The sequence below is a fragment of the Haematobia irritans genome, chromosome 4 (genome assembly GCF_050003625.1).
Source record: "Haematobia irritans isolate KBUSLIRL chromosome 4, ASM5000362v1, whole genome shotgun sequence".
Lineage (NCBI taxonomy): Eukaryota > Metazoa > Arthropoda > Insecta > Diptera > Muscidae > Haematobia > Haematobia irritans.
Genome location: NC_134400.1, coordinates 29011845 through 29038223, shown reverse-complemented (window position 1 = coordinate 29038223; position 26379 = coordinate 29011845). Strand labels below are relative to the sequence as shown.

The window sequence follows — 26379 nt, the reverse complement described above, 5'->3', positions numbered from 1 at the left end:
ATGAGACTTGAGAAACCTTCGCTACATCTATTATACCGAGAAAATCTAATGAATATTTATAGGCAATCATTTTCGGCGATTATTAATGCTCAAGCCAAAGGCAATGATTATTTCAACAAATAATATTCAAATTTATGAATGCATAATTCTATGAAGTCTATGAATATGGCCTAAATATAGAGCAGTGGGTTTCAGTAAAAAAGAAAGTATTGGAAAAATTTTGTTTTTATTACACTGAAAAAGAAAGACAGACGGACATGGCTATATCGACTCAAAGACACGCTTGCCACTCGAGCCCACCATAAATTAACAAAATTTGGAGAAAATTTTACCCAAAAATTACCAAACAACAAAATCTTATTTTCCCAAATCTTATTTCTATAGAAAATTTTGTCAAAATTTTATTTCTATAGAAAATTTTGTCAAAATTTTATTTCTATAAAAAATTTTGTCAAAATATTATTTCTATAGAAAATTTTATCAAATTTTATTTCTATCAAAAACTTTGTCAAAATTGTATTATACCCTTCACCACTACTGTGGTACAAGGTATACTAAGTTTGTGCATTTGTATGTAACGCCAAGAAATAGTGGTCATAGACCCATCTTTTAGTATACCGATCGGCTTAGAATTAAATGCTGAGCGATGTCCGTCCGTCTTTCTGTCTGTCTGTCTGTCTGTCCGTCCGTCTGTATATGTAATTTTGTGCACCAAATACAGCTCGCAATTTAAGTCCGATCGTCGGCATAGGGCCGTTTCTTGGGACAGAGACAATCGCTATTGGTTTTGGAAGAAATCAGTTCAGATTTAGATATAGCTGCCATATATATTTATCCCCGATTTGGTCATAGTTAGCGTGTTTCACAACCGATTTTCTTGAAATACCGTACATCCAAATATTTTATGAATCTCGAAAATCTTGCAAAATATCAGCCAAATCGGTTCAGATTTAGATATAGCTCCCATATATATCTTTCGTGCGATTTAGACTCATATGACCACAGAGGCCAAAGTTTACTACCGATCATCGTGAAATTTTTCAATTGACATTCTACCAATGATTGGTAAATTTGATTGAAGTCGGTTGAAATTTGGATATATATTTCGTCCGATTTGTAGTTATATGGCCACAAAAGCCAGAGTTTTGCCGTGATTTGCTTCAAATTTTGCAAAAGGGGTACGTTTAATAGTATCGTTAAGTGTGTCAAATTTTGTTAAAATCGGTTCAGATTTAGATATAGCTCACATATATATCTTTCGCCCGATTTGGACTTATATGGTCTCAAAAGCCAGAGTTTTGCCCTGACTTACTTCAAATTTTGCACAAACGGTACTTTTAACGATACTATTGTATGTGCCAAATATGGTCAAAATCGATTCAGATTTAGATATAGCTCCCATATATATCTTTCGTCCGATTTGAACTTATATGGCCTCAAAATCCAGGGTTTTGCCGTGATTTGCTTCAAATTTCGCACAAGGAGTACATTTAGTAGTATCGGTAATTGTGCCAAATTTGGTTGAAATCGGTTCAGATTTAGATATGGCTCACATATATATCTTCCGTCAGTTTTGCACTCATATGACCAGGGGGGCCAAAGTTATCCTCCCATTTACGTGAAATTTCGCATAGATAGCAGAATTATTACTCTAACTATACATGTCAAATTTAGTTAAATTCGGTTCAGATTATATATAGCTCCCATATATACGTGCACCAGATTTGGGAAAATATGGTGCACGTATTTTAGACCCATTTTCAATGGAAGTTTCCTCCAATTAACTGGATAGCGTTAGCCGATTTAAATTTTAATTCTAGAGATTTTGTGGAAGTAAAAAAATTGTCTCCTTTATATAGCTTCCAGCAAATGTGAAGTAGTTGAGATGGTAACACAAATTTTGGCCTACATAGGGGTGAAGGGTATAATATAGTCGACCCCGCCCGACTTTAGACTTTACTTACTTGTTTTTATATAAAATTCTTTCAAAATTTTATTTCTATAGAAAATTTTGTCACAATTTTATATCTATAGAAAATTTTGCCAACATTTTATTTCTATGGAAAATTTTGTCAAAATTGTATTTCTATAGAAAATTTTGTCAACATTTTATATTTATAGAAAATTTTGTCAAAATTTCATCTTTGTAGCAAATTTTGTCAATATTTTAATTTCTATAGAAAAATTTGCCAAAATTTTATTACTATAGAAAATTTTGTCAAAATTTTGTTTCTATAGAAAATTTTGCCAAAATTTTATTTCTATAGAAAGTTTTATCAAAATTTGATATCTATACAAAATTTTATCAACATTTTATTTCTATAAAAAATTTTGATAAAATTTTATTTCTGTAGAAAATTTTGTTAAAATTGTATTTCTATAATAAACTCTTTCAAAATGTTATTTATATAGAAAATTTTGTCAAAATTTTGTCAAAATTTTATCTTTGTAGCAAATTTTGTCAATATTTTAATTTCTATAGAAAAATTTGCCAAAATTTTATTACTATAGAAAATTTTATCAAAATTTTGTTTCTATACAAAATTTTCCCAAAATTTTATTTCTATAGAAAATTTTATCAAAATTTGATCTCTATACAAAAATTTATCAAAATTTTATTTCTATAGAAAATGTTGTCACAATTTTGTTTCTATAGAAAATTTTGTAAAAATTTTATTTCTGTAGAAAATGTTGTCACAATTTTATATCTATAGAAAATTGTGTCAAAATTTAATTTCAATAGAAAATGTTGTCACAATTTTAGTTACAGAGTTGCAATATCTTAATTGACTGTGATACTAAATTCTAAACTGTGTTTTGTTTTCATTTTATATTAATTTTAAATTCATATCGTTTGTTTAAAATTTATGTTTAAAAACTGTGATATAAGTAATATAAGTCTTTAAATGTAAATTTTGAGAAAATAATTTACGAAATCCCCTGGAAGAAGTCAACAAGTATTGACGAAACGTTGGGATAAAAATGTAAAAAGGTTTTCTTCTTTACATCAATGAATTTAGGTCCAACTAGCTAAATAAGACATAAAAGGAACAGAAAATATTGACCAATCAAACAATTAAACATAAGTCACAATTTTATATCTATAGAAAATTGTGTCAAAATTTAATTTCAATAGAAAATGTTGTCAACATTTTATTTCTATTAAAAAGTTTAACAAAATTTTATTTCTATCGAAAATTTTGTCAAAATTTGTTTATATCGAAAATTTTGTCAAAATTTTATTTCTATAGACAATTTTGTCAAAATTTTATTTCTATAAAAAATTTTGTCAAAATTTAATTTCTATAGAACATTTTGTCAAAATTTTATTTCTATAAAAAATTTTGTCATAATTTTGTTTCTATAGAAAATTTTGTGAAAATTTTATTTCTACAAAAAATTTTGTCAAAATTTTGTTTCTATAGAAAATTTTGTCAAAATTTTATTTCTATCGAAAATTTTGTCAAAATTTGTTTATATCGAAAATTTTGTCAAAATTTTATTTCTATAGACAATTTTGTCAACATTTTATTTCTATAAGAAATTTTGTCAAAATTTAGTTTCTATAGAAAATTTTGTCAAAATTTTATTTCTATAGAAAAAAGCTTAACCAACAGCGGAAAAGATTGTTTGTCAAATTTATTTGGGCAAAGCCCTATATACTGCAAGATGGTTGGATGGACGCAATTTTATTCTGATAATTGGTTGATAGTTTTGCTGCAAGAAGAGGATGCTGATGAGGAATATGGTAATTCCGAAACGTGCGTCCATCCAACCATCTTGCAGTCTATAGGGCTTTGCCCAAATAAATTTGACAAACATTCTTTTCCTCTGCTGGTTAAGCTACACTTGTAGTTTAGTCAATGCATGGGTTTAACCTGAAATCAAAAAGCAACAACAATGCTTAAAGAACAAAACCAACAACAACAACACAAAACTAATAAAATTTTATTTCTATAGACATTTTTGCCAACATTTTTTTCTATAGAAAATTTTGTAAAAATTTTATTTCTGTTGAAAATGTCAAAATTGTATTTATATAGAAAATTCTTTCAAAATGTTATTTCTATAGAAAATTTTGTCAACATTATATCTTTATAGAAAAAAATTAATTTTTGATCTCAGCTTAAAACCATGCATTGACTAAACTACAAGTGTATCTTAACCAACAGAGGAAAAGTATGCTTGTCAAATTTATTTGGGCAAAGCCCTATAGACTGCAAGAAGGTTCAGGTGCAGTTCATTTTGGGTTGAGTGAATTACCCGAATTTATTTTGATAATTGGTTGATAGTTTTGCTGCAAGTAGAGGATGCTGATGAGGAATGTGGTAATTCCGAAACAGCTGTACATCCAACCATCTTGCAGTCTATAGGGCTTTGCCCAAATAAATTTGACAAGCATACTTTTCCTCTGTTGGTTAAGCTACACTTGTAGTTTAGTCAATGCATGGCTTTAAGCTGAGATCAAAAACAACAATAACGATTGAAGAAAAGCCAACAATAACAAACAAAACGAAAAATTTTTATTTCTATAGAAAATTTTATCAAAATTTGATCTCTATATAAAATTTTATATACATTTTACTGCTATAGAAAACTTTATCTAAATTTTATTGCTATAGAAAATTTTGTAAAAATTTTATCTCTATAGAAAATTTTATCAAAATTTTATTTCTATGGAAAATTTTATGAAAATTTTATTTCTATGGAAAATTTTATCAACATTTTATTCCTATAGAAAATTTTGCCAACATTTTTTTCTATGGAAAATTTTGTAAAAATGTTATTTTTGTAGAAAATTTTGACAAATTTTTTTTTTTCTATAGAAAATTCTTTCAAAATGCTATTTTTTTAGAAAATTTTATCAAAATTTTATTTCTAAGGAAAATTTTGTCAAAATTTTATCTTTATAGCAAATTTTGTCAATATTTTAATTTCTGTAGAAAATATTGCAAAAATTTTTTTAACTATAGAAAATTTTGTGAACATTTTATTTCTATAGAAAATTTTGTCAACATTTTATTTCTATAGAAAATTTTATCTCTGTACAAAATTTCATCAAAATTTTATTTCGAAGAAAATTTTGTCAAAATTTTATTTCGATAGAAAATTTTGTAAAAATTTTATTTCTATATATAAAATTTTATTTCTATAGAAAATTTTGACAAAATTTTAGTTCTTAAGAAAATTTTGTCAAAATTTTAGTTCTTTAGATAATTGTGTCAAAATTTTATTTCTAAAGAAAATTTTATTTGGTGTGTTGATTTCAGCTTTAAAACCATTGTGTTGACTAAACTACAAGAGTAGTTTAGTCGATATAACAAACGGAGGCAAAGAATGTTTGTCAATTTTTTTTGGGCAAGGCCCTATAGACTGCAAGATGGTTGGATGGACGCACGTTTCGGAATTACCACATTCCTCATCCGCATCCTCTACTTGCAGCAAAACTATCAACCAATTATCAGAATAAATTCGGGCAGTTCACTAAACCCATGGTGAACCATACTTGAACCTTCCGAAAAAAAGTTTATGATAGCCGGCTTATGCCGAAATAAATTCATACAAACATTTCTCTTTTCCTTTGCCGCCATCAAATCATCGATTTGAGTGCAGTTGGCTGGGTTTATTTTGAGCGTGCTTCCTCTTACTTCATTCGTGTTTTTTATTATTTTTTCAAAATGTTATTTCTATAAAAAATTTTATCAAAATTTTATTTCTCCGGAAAATTTTTTCAAAATTTTATCTTTATAGCAAATTTTGTCTATATTTTAATTTCTGTAGAAAACTTTGCTAACATTTTTTTAATTATAGAAACTTTTGTCAACATTTTATTTCTATAGAAAATTTTGCCAACATTTTATTTCTATAGAAAATTTTATTTTTGTACAAACTTTTATCAAAATTTTATTTCGATAGAAAATTTTGTCAAAATATTATCTCTATAGAAGATTTTGTCAAGATATTATTTCTATAGAAGATTTTGTCAAAACTTTATTTCTATAGAAAATTTGGTCAAAATTTTAGTTCTTAAGAAAATTTTGTCAAAATTTTAGTTCTTTAGATAATTTTGTCAAAATTTTATTTCTAAAGAAAATTTTGCCAAAATTTTATTTCTATGGAAAATTTTGTCAAAATTTTATCTCTATTGAAGATTTTGTCAAAATTTTTTTTCTATAGGAGATTTTGTCAAAAATTTTTCCCTATAGAAAATTTTGTCAAATTTTTATTTCTATAGAAAATTTTGTCAAAATTTTATTTCCATCGATTTTTTCATTTCAATTTCATTGAACCTTTTTTTAAGCACATAATCACGTATGCAATACAACTCAATGTGAGACCACAATCTTTATTTTCTAATGGAATGTGTTGTGTTGACATTCATGAAATGTTAACAAAAATGTTGCTTAATTATTTTTATGGTTTAGTTCATACAAACAGACTAAAGTTACCAATTCGCATTTGACCGCAAAATTTTGTGGGACTAGGCAATAAACTTCGAACACAAGGACAAAGGCAAACTTCATTGCCATGTGTATGGGCAAATACCAACAGAAGATGTATGACATAAAATTTAATTTAAATTTTCGATCTGTTTGAAAATTTCAATTTTCTATTACCTTTTACTAGGAATTTTGTTATAGCCAAACAAATACAAAACTAAAGTGAAGGTGATAATTTCGGACATGATAAATCGACTTTTTTTTGAAAATTTCAATTTAAAATATAAAAAAACAAAAACAAGTAATTAATAAAGTCTAATGGTAATGAATTAGCGGTGTGAAATCTTATCTTAATGTGGGGATTAAAATTTTGCAAATTTTCGACTTAGTCTACTTAAGAAATTTTTGGGAAACGATATTGGCCATAAAATAATTTCATAGAACTATGGCATATGTCTTTTACTACCAAGCTTGACGGTATGTGTGTGTGAGTGTGTGTGTGCATAATACAATTGGATATTTACAAGTCCAGTTTTTGAGTTCCTTTGTAGTGTCACCTATTCAAACCAATTTTCCATTGTATGCGAGAATATAAAAGCTCTCTTTATGTGTGTGGTTGTGTGTGTGTGTATGTAAGCTTGTGGCCAGGAAAGTCTATTGTGTGAATTCACAACACAATTTCCTTAGGTCAACAGAAGTGGATGTAGTAATTCTAGCAAGCAATATACGAAAGCCTTGGCCACTGAATTACGATAGGAATATTAATGAAAATTAGAGACGAGAATAGAAAAGTCGCCTTTTAGACTTAAAAAAAAACGTTTTTTTTTATAATTTTTTACCATTGTCAACATTTGAAAACAGTCGAAATTAGAGTTTTGCAAAAGTTGAGAATGAAAAGTACACATTAAACAAAGTGAACCATCCATGGCTCTAAAGTCACTTTAAATTATATACAAATAAAGTGTCACAAATTAACTTATTACATATATCACACAAAATCATTTAGAATTTTGAAAATAAAAAAATTGTAAATTTTGTCACAAATGTTATCCTTCAAAGTACGAAATTTTCTTTAACAAACACTAAAAAATATGTCCAATAAATTTTCTTGAATTTGTCGTAAAGTATTTACTTATTTTTGTGATATATACTAATAGACAAAATTAAGTTCCAAAGTCGTGAAAGGGTGGTAACGAAAAGAGACAGGAACGTTCACGGAAAATAAAAACGGAAAATTATAGAAATGAAAATCTTGATGTCCTTTTTTTGAAAGTTTTTTTGTACTGTAGACAAGATACAAAAAGTCAAATTTTTAAAGACGATTTTTCAAAATTATTAAGTCAAGTGTTCCTTGATCAACAAAAATGTTCTTTCACAAATTTTTAAGTCGAGTCCCATAATTCTAAGGACAAAACGCCTTCATTGAAAAATTTATCGACTTTTGGACAAGGAAAATAAATTGTTAATCAGATAAATGTGTATTCTATGCTAACCACAACTCGCATTCCTATTTTGAAGTTTATATTTAACATTTTATAGAAACCAAAATTTAAAAAAAAAATTATTGAAAGAAAAAACATTTTGTCAAAATTTTCTAAAAAAAATCGAAACCTTGTAAAAATTTTCTATTAAAATCAAAATTTTGGCAAAAATTTTTATATAAATAAAATTTTTATCAAATATAAATATATAAATTTTCTATAGAAGTAAAATTTTTACAAAATATTCTATGGAATCTTGACAAAATTTTCTGTAGAAATAAAATTTTGACAAAATTTTATATAGAAATAAAATTTAACAAAATTTCCTATAAATATAAAACTTTGACAATATTTTGCTTAGAAACAAAATTTTGAAAAAAATTTGTATAGAAATAAAATTTTGAACAAATTTTAGAAATAAAATTTTGACAAAACTTTATATAGAAATAAAATTTAACAAAATTTTCTATAAATAAAATTTTGACAAAATTTTGCTTAGAAACAAAATTTTGAAAAAATTTTGTATAGATATAAAATTTTGACAAAATTGTCTATAGAAATTAAATTTTGAACAAATTTTCTATAGAAATAAATTTTTTTTTTATAGAAATAAACGTTTGACAAAATTTTCTATAGAAATAAAATATTGCCAAAATTTTCAAAAGAAAAAAAATTTTTACAAAATTTTCTATAAAAATTATATTTTGACAAAAATTTTCGATTTAAATAATATTTTGACAAAATTTTCTATAGAAATAAAATTTTCACAAAATTTTCGATATAAATAAATTTTGACAAAATATTCTATAGAAATAAAATGTTGACAAAATTTTCTGTAGAAATAAAATTTTCTCTCTAGAACTAAATTTTGAAAACTTTTTCTATTGCTTTACGATATAGCGGTGCCATTGAGGAGTAAGACTATATGCCCAAAAAATCGTCCTTGGTTTACGCATCAGGTTGCAAATGCCTTAAGAGTGAGGGATGTTGCCTACAGGAGGTGGAAGAGATATAGGACTCCTGAACTACGCGGTGAGTACTGTGATGCTAGGAGGAAGGCTCAGGATGAGATAAAGAAGGCTAAGTCTGAGTACTATATGTCCAAATTTGGTGATGCTGTTGGATCAAGGCGAATATGGGGTTTGGTACGCGAGCTTGATGTCGGTAGAAAGGATAGTTATGTGGATGATGAATCAATTGATGTTGACGATATTAACGCAAAGTTTTTGGACATTCCCATGCGGGACGCTGATTCCTCCTTCTATGATATGACAACCGTTGCTTTTGATGATCGTTTTGAGTTCATTGGAGTGGAGGAGATGCATGTTCTGGAAAGTATCATATCCATAAGATCGAACTCTATAGGTGCTGATGGTGTAGACCCTAGGTTTATCAGGATCATATTGCGTGAACTCCTCCCCTTTATTACCTTCATATTTAATAGGATAATAACCAATAGTTATTATCCAAGTAGATGGAAGGTAGCACGGATAGTTCCTGTACCGAAGACAGGCGGAGATTACAGACCCGTAGCGATTCTGCCATTTCCATCAAAGGCACTTGAGCGTGTGTTGAGGGATCAAATGGATGAGTACTTGCGTACGAATGCCTTGTTAACGGACTCACAGTCTGGATTTCGACGGAAGAATAGTTGTATTACAGCCCTTGTTGACGTGTCGGAGGATATCAGGCGCTTTATGGATGAAAGGAAATATGTGTTGCTAGTGCTTTTAGATCATTCTAAAGCATTTGACACCGTAGACCACGATTTACTTTGTGCTAAATTACGCAATTTCTTTGGGTTTTCAAACACGTCGGCAAGATTAATTTCATCATACCTCTCGGATAGGTATCAATATGTCAGGATTGGGGACAGGCAATCACAGGTGCGGTTGGTAAACAGAGGTGTTCCGCAAGGTTCAATTTTAGGACCCTTGCTCTTCTCCCTATACTCTAATGATCTACCTACGCAGGTGAGACATTGTCGGATGCGAATGTATGCTGATGATGTTCAGTTATATATAGGGTGCGAACCGTCATCAATTGGTAGTTGTGAGGCTCTATTGAATGAGGATCTTGGGAGGATATCAATGTGGGCACAGGCCAATGGTCTTACTATTAACCCAATGAAATCTAAGTGTTTGGTGATTAAAGGGCGAACAGTGAGGTCTAGAGTTAATGTTGACATAAGGATAGATAATCAGACGATTGGGATAGTGGAGCGTGCCAGAAATCTTGGGGTGATGTTCAACAGCACTCTGACGTGGTCTGACCATATTACCGCTATGTGTGGCCGTGTATATTCAATACTTCGGACACTATGGCAGTCACAACGTTGTACTCCGTTAAGAATAAGGGTTATCTTAGCCAAGTCATTCTTGATGTCCATTATGCTTTACGGATGTGAAGTTTTTGCTAAGTGCGATGCCCTAAGTATGCAGAGAATGAATAGGACGTTCAATAGCATTACCCGCTACGTATATGGTGTACGAAGATATGACAGTGTTTCGGCTTTCTCAGTATGCTTGTATGACATGACATTTCACAATCTACTTAAGTTAAGAGTCCTTGTTTTCTTGCATAGGATTATTTATAGTGGTCACCCGGTGCATTTATTTCAACGCCTGCGTTTTTCAAGATTTAATAGAGGAAAAAGATTAATTTTGCTTCGTCATAGCTGTTTGGTCTCTGAGTGGCAATTTTTTATTAACTCCATCCGTCTGTGGAACTCACTTACTTATAATATCCAATGTATAAGTAATGCAGATGCCTTTAAGAAAAATGTTATCTCGTTTTTGAGTAATAATTAAACAAGATTCTTTATCATTTGTTTTATTTTACTCTAAACGGTTTGCTAGCTAGTTTTAATTCTTAAAATTTGTTTTCGTTTTCATGCAATATGTACCCTTATTTTTATGCAATATGTACTTTTATTTATAACTTTCTTTTATTTGTTATAAAATTTTCGTTCAATTTTTTGTTTTTGTTTTTCATATTTTCAATTTTAATATTCTTTATCCATTATCTGTAATCATAAATTTTATAAATTTTATTTTAATTGTTGTTATTTTTCTCCTCTTTTTACAATTGTCAAACTTAAATTCTAATAGTGTTTTTTTTCAGTCTGTAATCAGTTTTTCAATATAAAATATTAAGGTTATTTGCTTATAGATCTATTTTGATTAATTTTTTAAATTTTAGAATTTTTTTTTCATGAAACCTAATATTGTAATTATATTATATTTATTTAATTGTGCATTATGATTTTAAACTTCTCATGCTGAAATATGAGACTCAAGTGGTCTTGTGCATGGGAAAGCAAATAAAGAAAGAAAGAAAGAAAAGTAAAATTATTTATTAATTGTTTATTTTAATACAGTAAATGAATGATAAAAACAGAAAAGAAACAAAAAAGCATTGACTGCTAAGGACATCAGCTATTAAAAGTAAAATTTTGATTTTTGATATTTGGTCTAGAAATAACATGTTGAACATAGAAATAAAATTTTGAGAAAATTTTATATAGAAATAAAATTTTACAAAATTTTCTATAGAGATAAAATTTTGACAAAATTTTGCTTAGAAACAAAATTTTGAGAAAATTTTGTATAGAAATAAAATTTTGACAAAATTGTCTATAGAAATTAAAATTTGAAGAAATTTTCTATAGAAATAAAATTTTGACAAAGTTTTCTACAGAGATAAAATGTTGAGAAAATTTTCCATAAAAATAAAATAAAAATAAAATTTGGACAAAAATTTCTAAGAAAAAACCTTTTGACAAAATTTTCTCTACAAATAAACTTTCGACAAAATTGTCTATAGAAATAAAATTTTGACAAAATTTTCTATAGATATAAAATCTGGACAAAATTTTCTATAAAAATAAAATTTTGATAAAATTTTCGATATAATAAATTTTGACAAAATTTTCTATAGAAATAAAATTTTGACATAATTTTCTATAGACATAAAATTTTATTGTTGTTTTTGATCTCAGCTTAAAACCGTGCAGTGACTAAACTACAAGTGTAGCTTAACCAACAGAGGAAAAGTATGCTAGTCAAATTTATTTGGGCAAAGCCCTATAGACTGCATGATGGTTGGATGTACAGCTGTTTCGGAATTACCACATTCCTCATCAGCATCCTCTACTTGCAGCAAAACTATCAACAAATTATCAAAATAAATTCGGGTAATTCACTCAACCCAAAGTGAACTGCACCTGAACCTTCTTGCAGTCTATAGGGCTTTGCCCAAATAAATTTGACAAGCATACTTTTCCTCTGTTGGTTAAGCTACACTTGTAGTTTAGTCAATGCATGGTTTTAAGCTGAGATCAAAAACAACAATAACGAATTAAGTTTTGGCAAAATTTTCTATAGAAAGAAAATTTTGACAAAATTTTCTATAGTAATAAAATTTTGGCTAATTTTTCTAAAAAATTAAAACATTGACAAAATTTGCTACAAATATAAAATTTTGACAAAATTTTCTATAAAGATAAAATGTTGACAAAATTTTCTATAGAAATAACATTTTGAAAGAATTTTCTATATAAATAAAATTTTGGCAACATTTTCAACAGAAATAAAATTTTTACAAAATTTTCTATAGAAATAAAATTTTGATAAAATTTTCTAAAAAAATAGCATTTTGAAAGAATTTTCTATAGAAACAATATGTCAAAATTTTCTACAAAAATAAAATTTTTACAAAATTTTCCATAGAAAAAAATGTTGGCAAAATTTTCTATAGAAATAAAATGTTGATAAAATTTTCCATAGAAATAAAATTTTGATAAAATTTTCCATAGAAATAAAATTTTGATAAAACTTTCTATAGATATAAAATTTTTACAAAATTTTCTATAGCTATAAAATTTAGATACAGTTTTCTACATCAATAAAATTTAGATAAAATTTTATATGGAGATAAAATTTTGATAAAATTTTCTATAGAAATAAAATTTTTTTCGTTTTGTTTGTTATTGTTGGCTTCTCTTCAATCGTTATTGTTGTTTTTGATCTCAGCTTAAAGCCATGCATTGACTAAACTACAAGTGTAGCTTAACCAACAGAGGAAAAGTATGCTTGTCAAATTTATTTGGGCAAAGCCCTATAGACTGCAAGATGGTCGGAATTACCACATTCCTCATCAGCATCCTCTAATTGCAGCAAAACTATTACCAATTATCAGAATAAATTCGGGTAATTCACTCAACCCAAAGTGAACTACACTTCCGAAAAAATGTTTGATAGCCGGCTACTGCCTAAACAAAGTTGCAAGCATATTTCTTTTCCTTTGCCAAACTCAAATCATCGATTTGAATGTAATTGGCTGGGTTTGTTTTTGAGCGTGCTTGCTCTATCTTCTTTCGTTTTGTTTGTTATTGTTGGTTTCTTTTCAATAGTTATTGTTGTTTTTGATCTCAGCTTAAAACTAAATTTTCTATAGGAATAAAATTTTGACAAAATTGTCTATAGAAATAAAATTTTGACATAATTTTCGATATAAATAAATTTTGACAAAATTTTCTATAGAAATAAAATTTTGACAACATTTTTTATAGAAATATAATTTTGACAACATTTTCTATAGATATAAAATTTTGAAAAATTTTCTATAGAAATAAAAGTTTGACAAAATTTTCTATTAAAATTAAATTTTGACAAACTTTTCTATAGAAATAAAATTTTCTATAGAAATAAAATTTTGACAACATTTTCTATAGAATAAAATTTTGACAAAATTTTCTAAGAAATAAAATTTTGACAAAATTTTCTATAGAAATAAAATTATGACAAAATTGTCTATAGAAACAAAATTTTCACAAAATTTTCTAAGAAATAAAATTTTGACAAAATTTTCTATAGAAATAAAATTTTGACAAAATTTTCTATAGGAATAAAATTTTGACAAAATTTTCTGTAGAAAATAAATTTTGACATAATTTTCTATAGAAATAAAATTTTGACAAAATTTTCTACAGAAATAAAATTATGACAAAATTTTCTATAGAAATAAAATGTTGACAAAGATTTCTATAGACATAAAATTTTGACAAAAATTTCTATAGAAAGAAAAGTTTGACAAAATTTTCTATAGAAATAAAATTTTGACAAAATTTTCTGTAGAAATAAAATTGTGACAAAATTTTCTATAGAAATAAAATTTTTACAAAATTTTCTATAGAAATAAAATTTTTACAAAATTTTCTATAGAAATAATATTTTGACAAAATTTTCGATATAAATAAATTTTGAAAAAATATTCTATAGAAATAAAATTTTGAAAAATTTTTTATAGACATAGAATTTTGACAAAATTTTATACAGAAATAAAATTTTGACACAATTTTCTATAGGAATAAAATTTTGACAAAATGTTCAATAGAGTTTTTACAAAATTTTCTATAGAAATAATATTTTGAAAAATTTTCGGTACAAATAAAATTTTGACAAAATTATAAATACATTTTAAAAAAATATTCTATAGAAATAAAATTTTGGCAAAAATTTTTTATAGAAATAAAATTTTGACAAAATTTTGTGTAGGAGTAAAATGTTGACAAAATTTACTATAGAAATAAAATTTTGACAGAATTTTCTATAGAAATAAAATTTTGACAAAATTTTTCTATAGAAATAAAATTTTGACAAATTTTTTATAGAAATAAAATTTGACAAATTTTTTTATAGAAATAAAATTTTAACAAAATTTTCTATAGGAATAAAATTTTGACAAAATTTTCTATAGAAATAAAATTTTTACAAAATTTTCTATTGAAATTAAATTTTGACAAAATTTTCTATAGAAATAAAATTTTCTCAAAATTTTCTATAGATATAAAATTTTGACAAAATTTTCTATAGTATAAAATTTTCTAAGAAATAAAATTTTGACAAAATTTTCTATAGAAATAAAATTTTGACAACTTTTTCTATGGAAATAAAATTTTGACAAAATTTTCTATAGAAATAAAATTTTGACAAGATTTTCTATAGAAATAAAATTTTGACAAGATATTCTATAGAAATAAAATTTTGCACAATAACTTGTTTTTAGTGGTAGTTCTTTGGCAAAAATTTTGTCCCGAGTGGCAATCGTAATAGAAATCGGTTCATATTTAAATATAACTGCCATATATACAGTGAGCGTCAAAATACAGTGTACCAAGGGTTTTGTTAATGCATAGTCTTGCAGTGTTGAGTTTATCATTTTTAATGTGTAAGTTTAATACAATGTAAGTAATAAAATCGTAGATGTAAAGGCTAAAATAAAAACTATTTTGAAACAAAATCGTCGCTCACTGTAGGTATAACTCGATTTTACCAAATTTGGTCGTAGTACCCTTAGTTATTAAACAATGTTATTCAAAATTCAAACACAAACGTACTAACCGATCTTATTCAGATTTACGTGAAGATCTCTTGGATTTGAGTGGTGGTTTAGGGTATGATATAGCCGGACCACCAGACTTTCTATTTTACTCACTTGTTTTCATTTTTTAATGTCATCATTTTAGTAATGTACCTCAAATGCGTAGATTTACTCATTGCATAGAATCCAAAAAGAATGTAATAAATTTTTTCTATGGCCATATAATCTTAATTCTGTAATCCATGGCTATAGCACCATGCCACGAGCTGCGATTTCTGTTAGTGCATGAGGAAAACATACCATCATACCTCAATGTCCTGGTCAAATTGTTGATCTTAGCAATTATTTATCGTTTAAACTAGATCATGTCAAGCGCACAATGGTGATTTCATTGTTTGCCTTCACTCACCCACCCATTCGCCCTATCGATTGGTCCATGGCTATGGGTCTATGGATAAAGTAAATCCTGGCATGCATCATCCACAAAAGAGATTCCTTGCTGCAAATTTGTTTAGTGGGTGGCTTTTTTAATATTGGTCCTTTCTCATTGCTTTGTGTCCTGTCAAGTTTTATGGCCTTGTTTATTGTCGGTATATACGACAGTATATCCTTTGTGGCTATTTGAGTTTATTGATTTTTTGGTTGTATGCTCTACAAAAATTTCCTCTATAGTGTCCAAGAGTAAAGTAACAATGTAGAATTTTTTTGACCTGAAAATGAATAATGAATATTTTGTGAAAAAAAAAGAAAATGTATTTGAATTTCTTATTTCTAATAGCAAACAATCAAATAATCTACCTCTAGATTGGGAAATTAAGGTTGTGGTTATTTAACATGGTGGCTGATATGTTATGTAACAAAGGTTTTTTTTATACTTTGTCATTCTCTTTATAACACATCGAAATATTGTTCTAAGACCCCATAAAGTAAAGGGTGATTCTTTTGAGGTTAGGATTTTCATGCATTAGTATTTGACAGATCACGTGGGATTTCAGACATGGTGTCAAAGAGAAAGATGCTCAGTATGCTTTGACATTTCATCATGAATAGACTTACTAACGAGCCACAACGTCGAATTTTCAGTGAATGGGCCCTAGAAAAGTTGGCAGAAAATCCGCTTTTTTATCGACAAATTTTGTTCAGCGATGAGGCTGATTTCTGGTTGAATGGCTACGTAAATAAGCAAAATTGCCGCATTTGGAGTGAAGAGCAACCAGAAGCCGTTCAAGAACTGCCCATGCATCCCGAAAAATGCACTGTTTGGTGTGGTTTGTACGCTGGTGGAATCATTGGACCGTATTTTTTCAAAGATGCTGTTGGACGCAACGTTACGGTGAATGGCGATCGCTATCGTTCGATGCTAACAAACTTTTTGTTGCCAAAAATGGAAGAACTGAACTTGGTTGACATGTGGTTTCAACAAGATGGCGCTACATGCCACACAGCTCGCGATTCTATGGCCATTTTGAGGGAAAACTTCGGAGAACAATTCATCTCAAGAAATGGACCGGTAAGTTGGCCACCAAGATCATGCGATTTGACGCCTTTAGACTATTTTTTGTGGGGCTACGTCAAGTCTAAAGTCTACAGAAATAAGCCAGCAACTATTCCAGCTTTGGAAGACAACATTTCCGAAGAAATTCGGGCTATTCCGGCCGAAATGCTCGAAAAAGTTGCCCAAAATTGGACTTTAAGAATGGACCACCTAAGACGCAGCCGCGGTCAACATTTAAATGAAATTATCTTCAAAAAGTAAATGTCATGGACCAATCTAACGTTTCAAATAAAGAACCGATGAGATTTTGCAAATTTTATGCGTTTTTTTTTTAAAGTTATCAAGCTCTTAACAAATCACCCTTTATATATTCTGGGTAGTGGTGAAATTCTGAGTCGATCTTAGCATGTCCGTCCGTCTGTTGAAATCACACTATATACCGAACGAAACAAACTATCGACTTGAAACTTGGCACACTGTGGAACAGGGTATTATAAATTAGTGCATATGTTTGCAACACCCAGAAGGAGACGAGATAGACACATGTTGTCTTTGGCAAAAATGCTCAGGGTGGGCTCTTGAGTCGATATAGCGATGACCGTCTGTCCGTCTGTCCGTGAACACATTTTTGTAATCAAAGTCTAGGTCGCAGTTTTAGCCCAATCGACTTCAAATTTGGCACAAGTATTTGTTTTGGCTCAGAATAGATCCCAATTAATTTTGGAAGAAATCGGTTCAGATTTAGATATAGCTCCCATATATATATTTCGCCCGACATGGACTTATATGGCTCCTGAAGCCAGAGTTTTACCCTAATTTACTTAAAATTTTGCACAAGAAGAACAATTAGTACTATAGTCAAGTGTGCCAAATTTTATTGAAATCGGTTCAGACTTAGATATAGCTCCCATATATATCTTTGGCCCGATATGGACTAATACGGTCCCAGAAGCCAGAGTTTTACCCCAATTTGGTTGAAATTTTGCACAGGGAGTAGAATTAGCATTGTAGCTATGCGTGCCAAAATTGGTTGAAATCGGTTCAGATTTCGATATATCTCCCATATATAGCTTTTGCCCGATTTACACTCATATGACCACAGTGGCCAATCTTTTACTCCGATTTAGTTGAAATTTTGCACAGGGAGTAGAATTAGCATTGTAGCTATGCGTGCAAAATTTGGTTGAAATTGATTCAGATTTAGATATAGCTCCAATATATAGCTTTCGGCCGATTTACACTCATATGACCACAGAGGCCACTTTTTTGGTCCGATTTAGTTGAAATTTTGCACAGGGAGTAGAATTAGCATTGTTGCTATGCGCGCCAAATTTGGTTGAAATCGGTTCAGACTTAGATATAGCTCCCATATATAGCTTTCACCCGATTTACACTCATATGACCACAGAGGCCAATTTTTAACTCCGATTTAGTTGAAATTTTGCACAGGGAGTAGAATTAGCGTTGTTGCTATGCGTGCCAAATTTGGTTGAAATCGGTTCAGATTTAGATATAGCTCCCATATATATGTTTTTCTGATATCGACAAAAATGGTCAAAATACCAACATTTTCCTTGTAAAATCGCCACTGCTTAGTCGAAAAGTAGTAGAAATGACTCTTATTTTCCTAAACTTCTAATACATATATATCGAGCGATAAATCATAAATAAACTTTTTCGAAGTTTCCTTAAAATTGCTTCAGATTTAAACGTTTCCCATATTATTTTTTTACTAACATTGTGTTCCACCCTAGTGCATTAGCCGACTTAAATTTTGAGTCTATAGATTTTGTAGAAGTCTATCAAATTCTTCCAGATCGAGTGATATTTAAATGTATGTATTTGGGACAAACCTTTATATATAGCCCCCAACACAATTGAGGGATGTGATATGGTATCGAAAATTTAGATCTACAAAGTGGTGCAGGGTATAATATAGTCGGCACCGCCCGACTTTAGACTTTCCTTACTTGTTGATATAGGTGGGATGGTATTGCAACCGGGCAATATCGGTTCACTTTTACGCATAGGCCCCATACAAACGTGCCCCAGATTTGGCTTGCGGAGCCCCTAAGAGAAGCATATTTCATCCCATCTGGCTGAAATTTGGTACATGGTGTTAGTAAATGGTCTCTAACAACCATGCAAAAATTGGTCCACATCGGTCCATAATTATATATAGCCCCCATATAAACCGCTCCCCCGCTTTGGCTTGCGGAGCCTCCAAGAGAAGCAACTTTCATCCGATCCGTCTGAAATTTGGTACATTTTGTAAGAATATGGTCTTTAACAACCAAGCAAAAATTGGTCCACATCGGTCTATAATTATATATAGCCCCCATATAAACCGATCCCCCGCTTTGGCTTGCGGACCCTCTAAGAGAAGCAAATTTCATCCGATCCGGCTGAAATTTGGTACATGATGTTGGTATATGGTCTCTAACAACCATGCAAAAATTCGTTCACATTGGTCCATAATTATATATAGCCCCCATATAAACCGATCCCCAATCACAAGAAAATCACGATTGCCACTCGAAGCAAAAATAATCTACCAAAATTTTATTGCCATAGAAAATGTTGTCAAAATTTTATATTTCTATAGAAAATTTTGTCAAAATATTATTTCTATAGACAATTTTGTCAACATTTTATGTCTTTACGAAGTTTTGTCAAAATATAATTTCTGTAAAAATGTTGTCAAAATTGTATGTTTATAAAAATTTTGTCAAAATTTTATTTCTATAAGAATTTTTGACAGAATTTTATTTCTGTAGAAAATTTTGTCAAAATTTTATTTCTATAATAATATAATTTTTATCATAATTTTATTTCTATAGAAAATTTTGTCAAAATTTCTTTTCTATAGACAATTTTGTCAAAATTTCGTTTCTATAGAAAATTTTATCACAATTTTATTTATGTAGAAAATTTTGCCAAAATTGTATTTCTATTTTATTCCCATAGAAAATGTTGTCAAAATTGTATATTTCTATAAAAATTTTGTCAAAATATTATTTCTATAGACAATTTTGTCAACATTTTATCTCTTTACGAAATTTTGTCAAAATATAATTTCTGTAGAAAATTTTGTCAAAATTGTATGTTTATAAAAATTTTGTCAAAATTTTATATTCATAAGAAATTTTAACAGAATTTTATTTCTGTAGAAAATTTTGTCAAAATTTTATTTCTATGGAAAATTTTGTCTAAATTTTATTTTTATAATAATTTTTATCATAATTTTATTTCTATAGAAAATTTTGTCAAAATTTCGTTTCTATAGACAATTTTGTCAAAATTTCGTTTCTATAGAAAATTTTATCAAAATTTTATTTACGTAGAAAATTTTGCCAAAATTGTATTTCTATTTTATTCCCATAGAAAATGTTGTCAAAATTGTATATTTCTATAGAAAATTTTGTCAAAATATTATTTCTATAGACAATTTTGTCAACATTTTATGTCTTTACGAAATTTTGTCAAAATATAATTTCTGTAGAAAATTTTGTCAAAATTGTATGTTTATAAAAATTTTGTCAAAATTTTATATCCATAAGAAATTTTGACAGAATTTTATTTCTGTAGAAAATTTTGTCAAAATTTTATTTCTATGGAAAATTTTGTCTAAATTTTATTTCTATAATAATTTTTATCATAATTTTATTTCTTGTTGTTTCTTTGATCTCAGCTTAAAGCCATGCATTGACTAAACTACAAGTGTAGCTTAACCAACAGAGGAAAAGTATGCTTGTCAAATTTATTTGGGCAAAGCCCTATAGACTGCAAGATGGTTGGATGTACAGCTGTTTCGGAATTACCACATTCCTCATCAGCATCCTCTACATGCAGCAAAACTATCAACCAATTATCAGAATAAATTCGGGTAATTCACTCAACCCGACGTGAACTACACTTGAACCTCCCGAAAAAGGGTTTGATAGTCGGCTACTGCCTAAACAAATTTGCCAGCATATCTCTTTTCCTTTGCCAAACTCAAATCATCGATTTGAATGTATTTGGCTGGGTTTGTTTTTGAGCGTGCTTCCTCTATCTTCATTCGTTTTGTTTGTTATTGTTGGCTTCTCTTCAATCGTTATTGTTGTTTATGCTGGCAAATTTGTTTAGGCAGTAGCCGACTATCAAACCCTTTTTCGGGAGGTTCAAGTGTAGTTCACGTCGGGTTGAGTGAATTACCCGAATTTATTCTGATAATTGGTTGATAGTTTTGCTGCATGTAGAGGATGCTGATGAGGAATGTGGTAATTCCGAAACAGCTGTACATCCAACCATCTTGCAGTCTATAGGGCTTTGCCCAAATAAATTTGACAAGCATACTTTTCCTCTGTTGGTTAAGCTACACTTGTAGTTTAGTCAATGCATGGCTTTAAGCTGAGATCAAAGAAACAACAATAACGATTGAAGAGAAGCCAACAATAACAAACAAAAAAATAATAATTTTATTTCTATAGAAAATTTTGTCAAAATTTCGTTTCTATAGACAATTTTGTAAAAATTTCGTTTCTATAGAAAATTTTATCACAATTTTATTTATGTAGAAAATTTTGCCAAAATTGTATTTCTATAGGTAATTTTTTCAAAATTTTTGATATCGTGTCAAATTCTTCAATTTTTTTGGGTATTACATAAATATTTTTATTATACCCATTACCATAGAATGGTGATGGGGATGTAGTGTGTTTATCATTCCGTTGGTAAAATATCGAAATATCGATTTCCGGCTGCATAAGGTATGTCGGTCTGTCCGTCTATCTGTCTTCCTATTTGACTGTTCGTCTCTCGGTTGTAATAACGCTACAGCCTTCAATAATGAAGATATCGTTTTGAAATATTGCGCAAACTCGTGTTTTGCCGTAGAGAATATAGCGTGGATTGGTCCATATTTTGATATAGCGCCAATTTAGACTGATCTCCCGATTTGACGTCTTGAACTTCTAGACACCGCAATTTTTATCTTATTTGCCTGAAATTCAAAATTTAGGGGTATTATAGTTCCGTAGATAGCCGTAGCGAATATAGCGTGGATTGGTCCATGTTTTTATATAGCCCCCATGTGTTAGGCCTACCGATTTCTATGTGTTGGTAAATATGTTTGCTTGGCAGGGTATCTGTCATCAAATCCAACTCAGATTCTACATATTTTCAAGTAACCCAACGAAGAGTTTTCAAAGGAAACAATTTTATTATTTGATTCATGGTGGTAGGTATTTAAGATTTGGCCCGGCCGAACTTAAGTCCCTATATAAAGGGTGGTTAAAATTTCAAGGGCCGATTTGTAATTTTATGTTATTATGATATATTGGTATTACTCAATTATGTATGGAACAAAATATCGGCCAAATGGGCGCCGCGACCTCGGTGGCACACCTTCATCCGATGGTCCAAATTTTCGATGATGCTGAGGCATAATGGAGGTTCTATGCTGTTAATGTGCCGAATTATCTCATCCTTTAGCTCTTGAATTGTTGCTGGCTTATCGGCGTACACCTTTTCTTTCAAATAACCCCAAAGAAAAAAGTCCAAAGGTGTCAAATCACATGATCTTGGCGGCCAATTGACATCGCCATTACGTCAGATAACACGGCCATTGAATTTGTTGCGCAAAAGAGCCATTGTTTCGTTAGCTGTGTGGCAAGTGGCACCGTCCTGCTGAAACCACATATCGTCCACATCCATATCTTCCAATTCGGGCCATAAAAAGTTCGTTATCATTTTACGATAGCGAACACCATTCACAGTAACTGCCTGACCGGCCTCATTTTGGATAAAATACGGCCCGATGATGCCGCCAGCCCATAAACCGCACCAAACAGTCACTCTTTGTGGGTGCATTGGTTTTTCGACAATCACTCTTGGATTCTCATTTGCCCAAATGCGACAATTCTGTTTATTGACGAATCCACTGAGGTGAAAATGTGCCTCTTCACTGAAGATGATTTTCTTCGAAAATTGATCATCCACTGTTGCCATTTCTTGGAACCATTTAACATGTTGTTGGATTGTGTATCTATCCATGGTTCAAATTGATTAAGTCTGAAATAAAGAAATGTCAAATAAAATTCGGAAAAAAACTTGGCGTTTAGGTGTGGTTCACATTCAACATCGGTCCTTACAATTTAACCACCCTTTACTAGTTTGAACGTAATTTACGCACCCAATATTTATACCCACTTATTGTAGATTACTTGGCTATTTTGTAAAATTACCCCATATTTTCTATTCTGGTGGTGTCACTTTTCTTAAGTTTATATGCGCTGCTTCGGTTAAGCGCAGGTGTGTCCTGAAATTTCCGGTCAATATGCCTACAGTCCTCCGTACTTCGGTCATTAGTATCACAGGTTCCTTATTGTTACGCTCACTACCATTAATTTCTTCTTACTAGATACAATTCGTAGCCAATGTGTTGTTTCAATATCCCAAATAAATTTTCATCTTGAACATTTTGTTCATTACAAAAACATTTTCCAATGAAAATTTCTTGTAAAATTCATATTGTGGTTTCTGTATTGGATACCTAATTTCCAAGTCAATTTTTAGATCTAACCCTAATGGACAATTTCCAAATAGAGTACTAACGAGCTCATTCCTAGAACACATTTCATACTGCCGAAAAAAAATGTTGCAGAACCATCACAAATGCATGTGTGAAACTCAATTTCAATCTTAATTTTTATCATCATGGTTGTAAAATTATTTGGCCTTCAGGCCATATATGCTCGTTCGAACTGACCACATAGAGCAATTTGTTGTGGTGATGTTTTGTGTTAAAATATTTTCTACGGACACACATAGCCACTCACACAAGCACACATCAATTGTATTTTAATAAATTTATATTTTAAGGGTTTGACTTAGTTTGTAAAATAATCAAGGCCTAAGGCTAAAGGATATTCCATAAATTGCCGAAATATGGGTGCGTATGATTATAAATGTTTCAGGGATGAATGAAAGGAAATTTACAATGTAATTTTTTTGAGGCCAATTACTCTTTTAATCCTAATCCATTATCATCATCGATTATATCATCATCGATTATAATAAATTTTCTACAGAAAAAAAGTTTACAACATTTTCTACAGAACTACATTTTGACAAAACCTTCTATAGAAATAAAATTTTGACAAAATTTTCTCTTGGAATAACATTTTGACAAAATTTTCTATAGAAATAAAATTTTGACAAAATTTTCTCTTGGAATAACATTTTGACAATATTTTTTATAGAAGTAAAGAAACAAAAATTTTTATAGAAATAAATTTCTCTAGAAATAAAATGTTGACAACAATTTCTATAGAAATAAAATTTTGACAAAATTTTCTCCAGAAATAAAATGTTGAAAAAATATTCTATAGAAATAAAATTTTGACAAGATTTTCTATAGAGATAGGAAAGGAAAGATGTTTGTACATAGATTTATTTAGGCATAAGCCGACTATCATAAACCTTTTTTTTTCGAAAAGTTCAAGTGTAGTTCACTTTGGGTTTAGTGAATTACCCGAATTCATTCTGATAATTGGTTGATAGTTTTGCTGCAAGTAGAGGATGCTGATGAAGAATGTGGTAATTCCGAAAAGTGCGTCCATCCAACCATCTTGCAGTCTATAGGGCTTTGTCCAAATAAATTTGACAAACATTCTTTTCCACTGTTGGTTAAGCTACTCTTGTAGTTTAGTCAACACAATGGTTTTAGTCTGAGATAAAAAAAAAACAAATATGAAATAAAATTTTCAAAAAATTTTCTATAGAGATAAAACTTTTACAAAATTTTCTATGGAAATAAAATTTTAACAAAATGCTCTACAGAAATCAAATTTTGACAACATTTTTTTATAGAAATAAGATTTTAACAAAATTTTCTATAGAAGTAAAATTCTGCCAAATTTTCTAAAAAATAAAATTTAACAATATTTTTTATAAAGTTAATATAAAAACAAGTATATACGGCCGTAAGTTCGGCCAGGCCGAATCTTATGTACCCTCCACCATGGATTGCGTAGGAACTTCTACTAAAGGCTGTCATCCACAATCGAATTACTTGGGTTGCGATAACACTTGCCGATGGCAAGGTATCGTAAAACTTTTTAACACTGTCTTCTAAATTGTAAGTTAGCCCATACGGGGTATATATTAAACAAAAAAAGGCCGATTAAATACGTATATAATATAGTTTGACAAAATTTTCTATAGAAATGAAAACTGGACAAAATTTTCTATGGAAATAAAATTGTGACAAAATTTTGTATAGAAATATAAACTTGACAAAATTTTCTATAGAAATAAAATGTTGACAAAATTTTCTATGGAAGTAAAATGTTGACAAAATTTTGTATAGAAATAAAATGTTGACAAAATTTTCTACAGAAATAAATTTTTTACAAAATTTTCTATAAAAATAAAATTTTGACAAAACTTTCTATGGAAATAAAATTTTGACAAACATTTCTATAGAAATAAACGTTTGACAAAACTTTCTATAGAAATGAAATTTTGACACAACTTTCTATAGTAATAAAATTTGACAAAATTTTCTATGGAAATAAAGTTTTGGTAGATTATTTTTGGCGATATGGACCAATTTTTGTGTAATAAGTCATCGGCTATATATAACTAAAGACCGATATTGACCAATTTTTACATGGCTGTTAGAGGCCATATATTGACAAAATGTACCAAATTTCAACCGCATCGGATGACTTTTGCTATATATAATTATGGACCGATATGGACCAATTTTTGCATGGTTGTTAGATACCATATACTAACACCATGTACCAAATTTCAACTGGATCGGATGAATTTCGCTCCTCCAAGATGCTCCTGAGGTCAAATCTGGGGATCGGTTTATATGGGAGCTATATATAATTATGAACCGATATGGACCAATTTCTGCATGGTTGTTAGAGACTATATACTAACACCACGTACTAAATTTCAATTGGATCGGATGAATTTTGCTCCTCCAAGAGGCTCCGGAGTTCAAATCTGGGGATCGGTTTATATGGGAGCTATATATAATTATGAACCGATATGGACCAATTTTTGCATGGTTGTTAGAGGCCGTATACTAACATCAGGTACCAAATTTCAACAGGATCGGATGAATTTTGCCCCTCCAAGAGGCTCCGGAGGTCAAATCTGGGGATCGGTTTATATGGGGGCTATATATAATTATGGACCGATATGGACCAATTTATGCATGGTTGTTAGAGACCGTATACCAACATCAGGTACCACATTTCAACCGGATCGGAGGAATTTTTCCCCTCCAAGATGCTCCGGAGGTCAAATCTGGGGATCGGTTTATATGGGGGCTATATATAATTATGGACCGACATGGACCAATTTTTACATGGGTGTTAGAGGCCGTATACTAACATCAGGTACCAAATTTCAACCGGATCGGATGAATTTTGCTGCTTCGGGAGGCTCCCCAAGCCAAATTTGGGGATCGGTTTATATGGGGGCTATACGAAAACGTGGTCCGATATGGCCGATTTTCAATACCATCCGACCTACATCAATAACAACTACTTGTGCCAAGTTTCAAGTCGATAGCTTG

At 29.6% G+C, this 26379-nt stretch overlaps 1 protein-coding gene across 1 annotated transcript; it reads left to right on the top strand.

Moving 5' to 3' along the window:
• LOC142235341 (uncharacterized) lies at positions 1-23202 on the top strand. Its single transcript, XM_075306596.1, has 6 exons — positions 1-100; positions 8822-9308; positions 9366-10448; positions 15667-15818; positions 15872-15998; positions 23001-23202. Exons 1-6 carry the CDS (start codon positions 1-3, stop codon positions 23200-23202), a joined length of 2151 nt encoding a protein of 716 aa, XP_075162711.1.
• The last annotated feature ends 3177 nt before the right edge of the window (positions 23203-26379 follow it).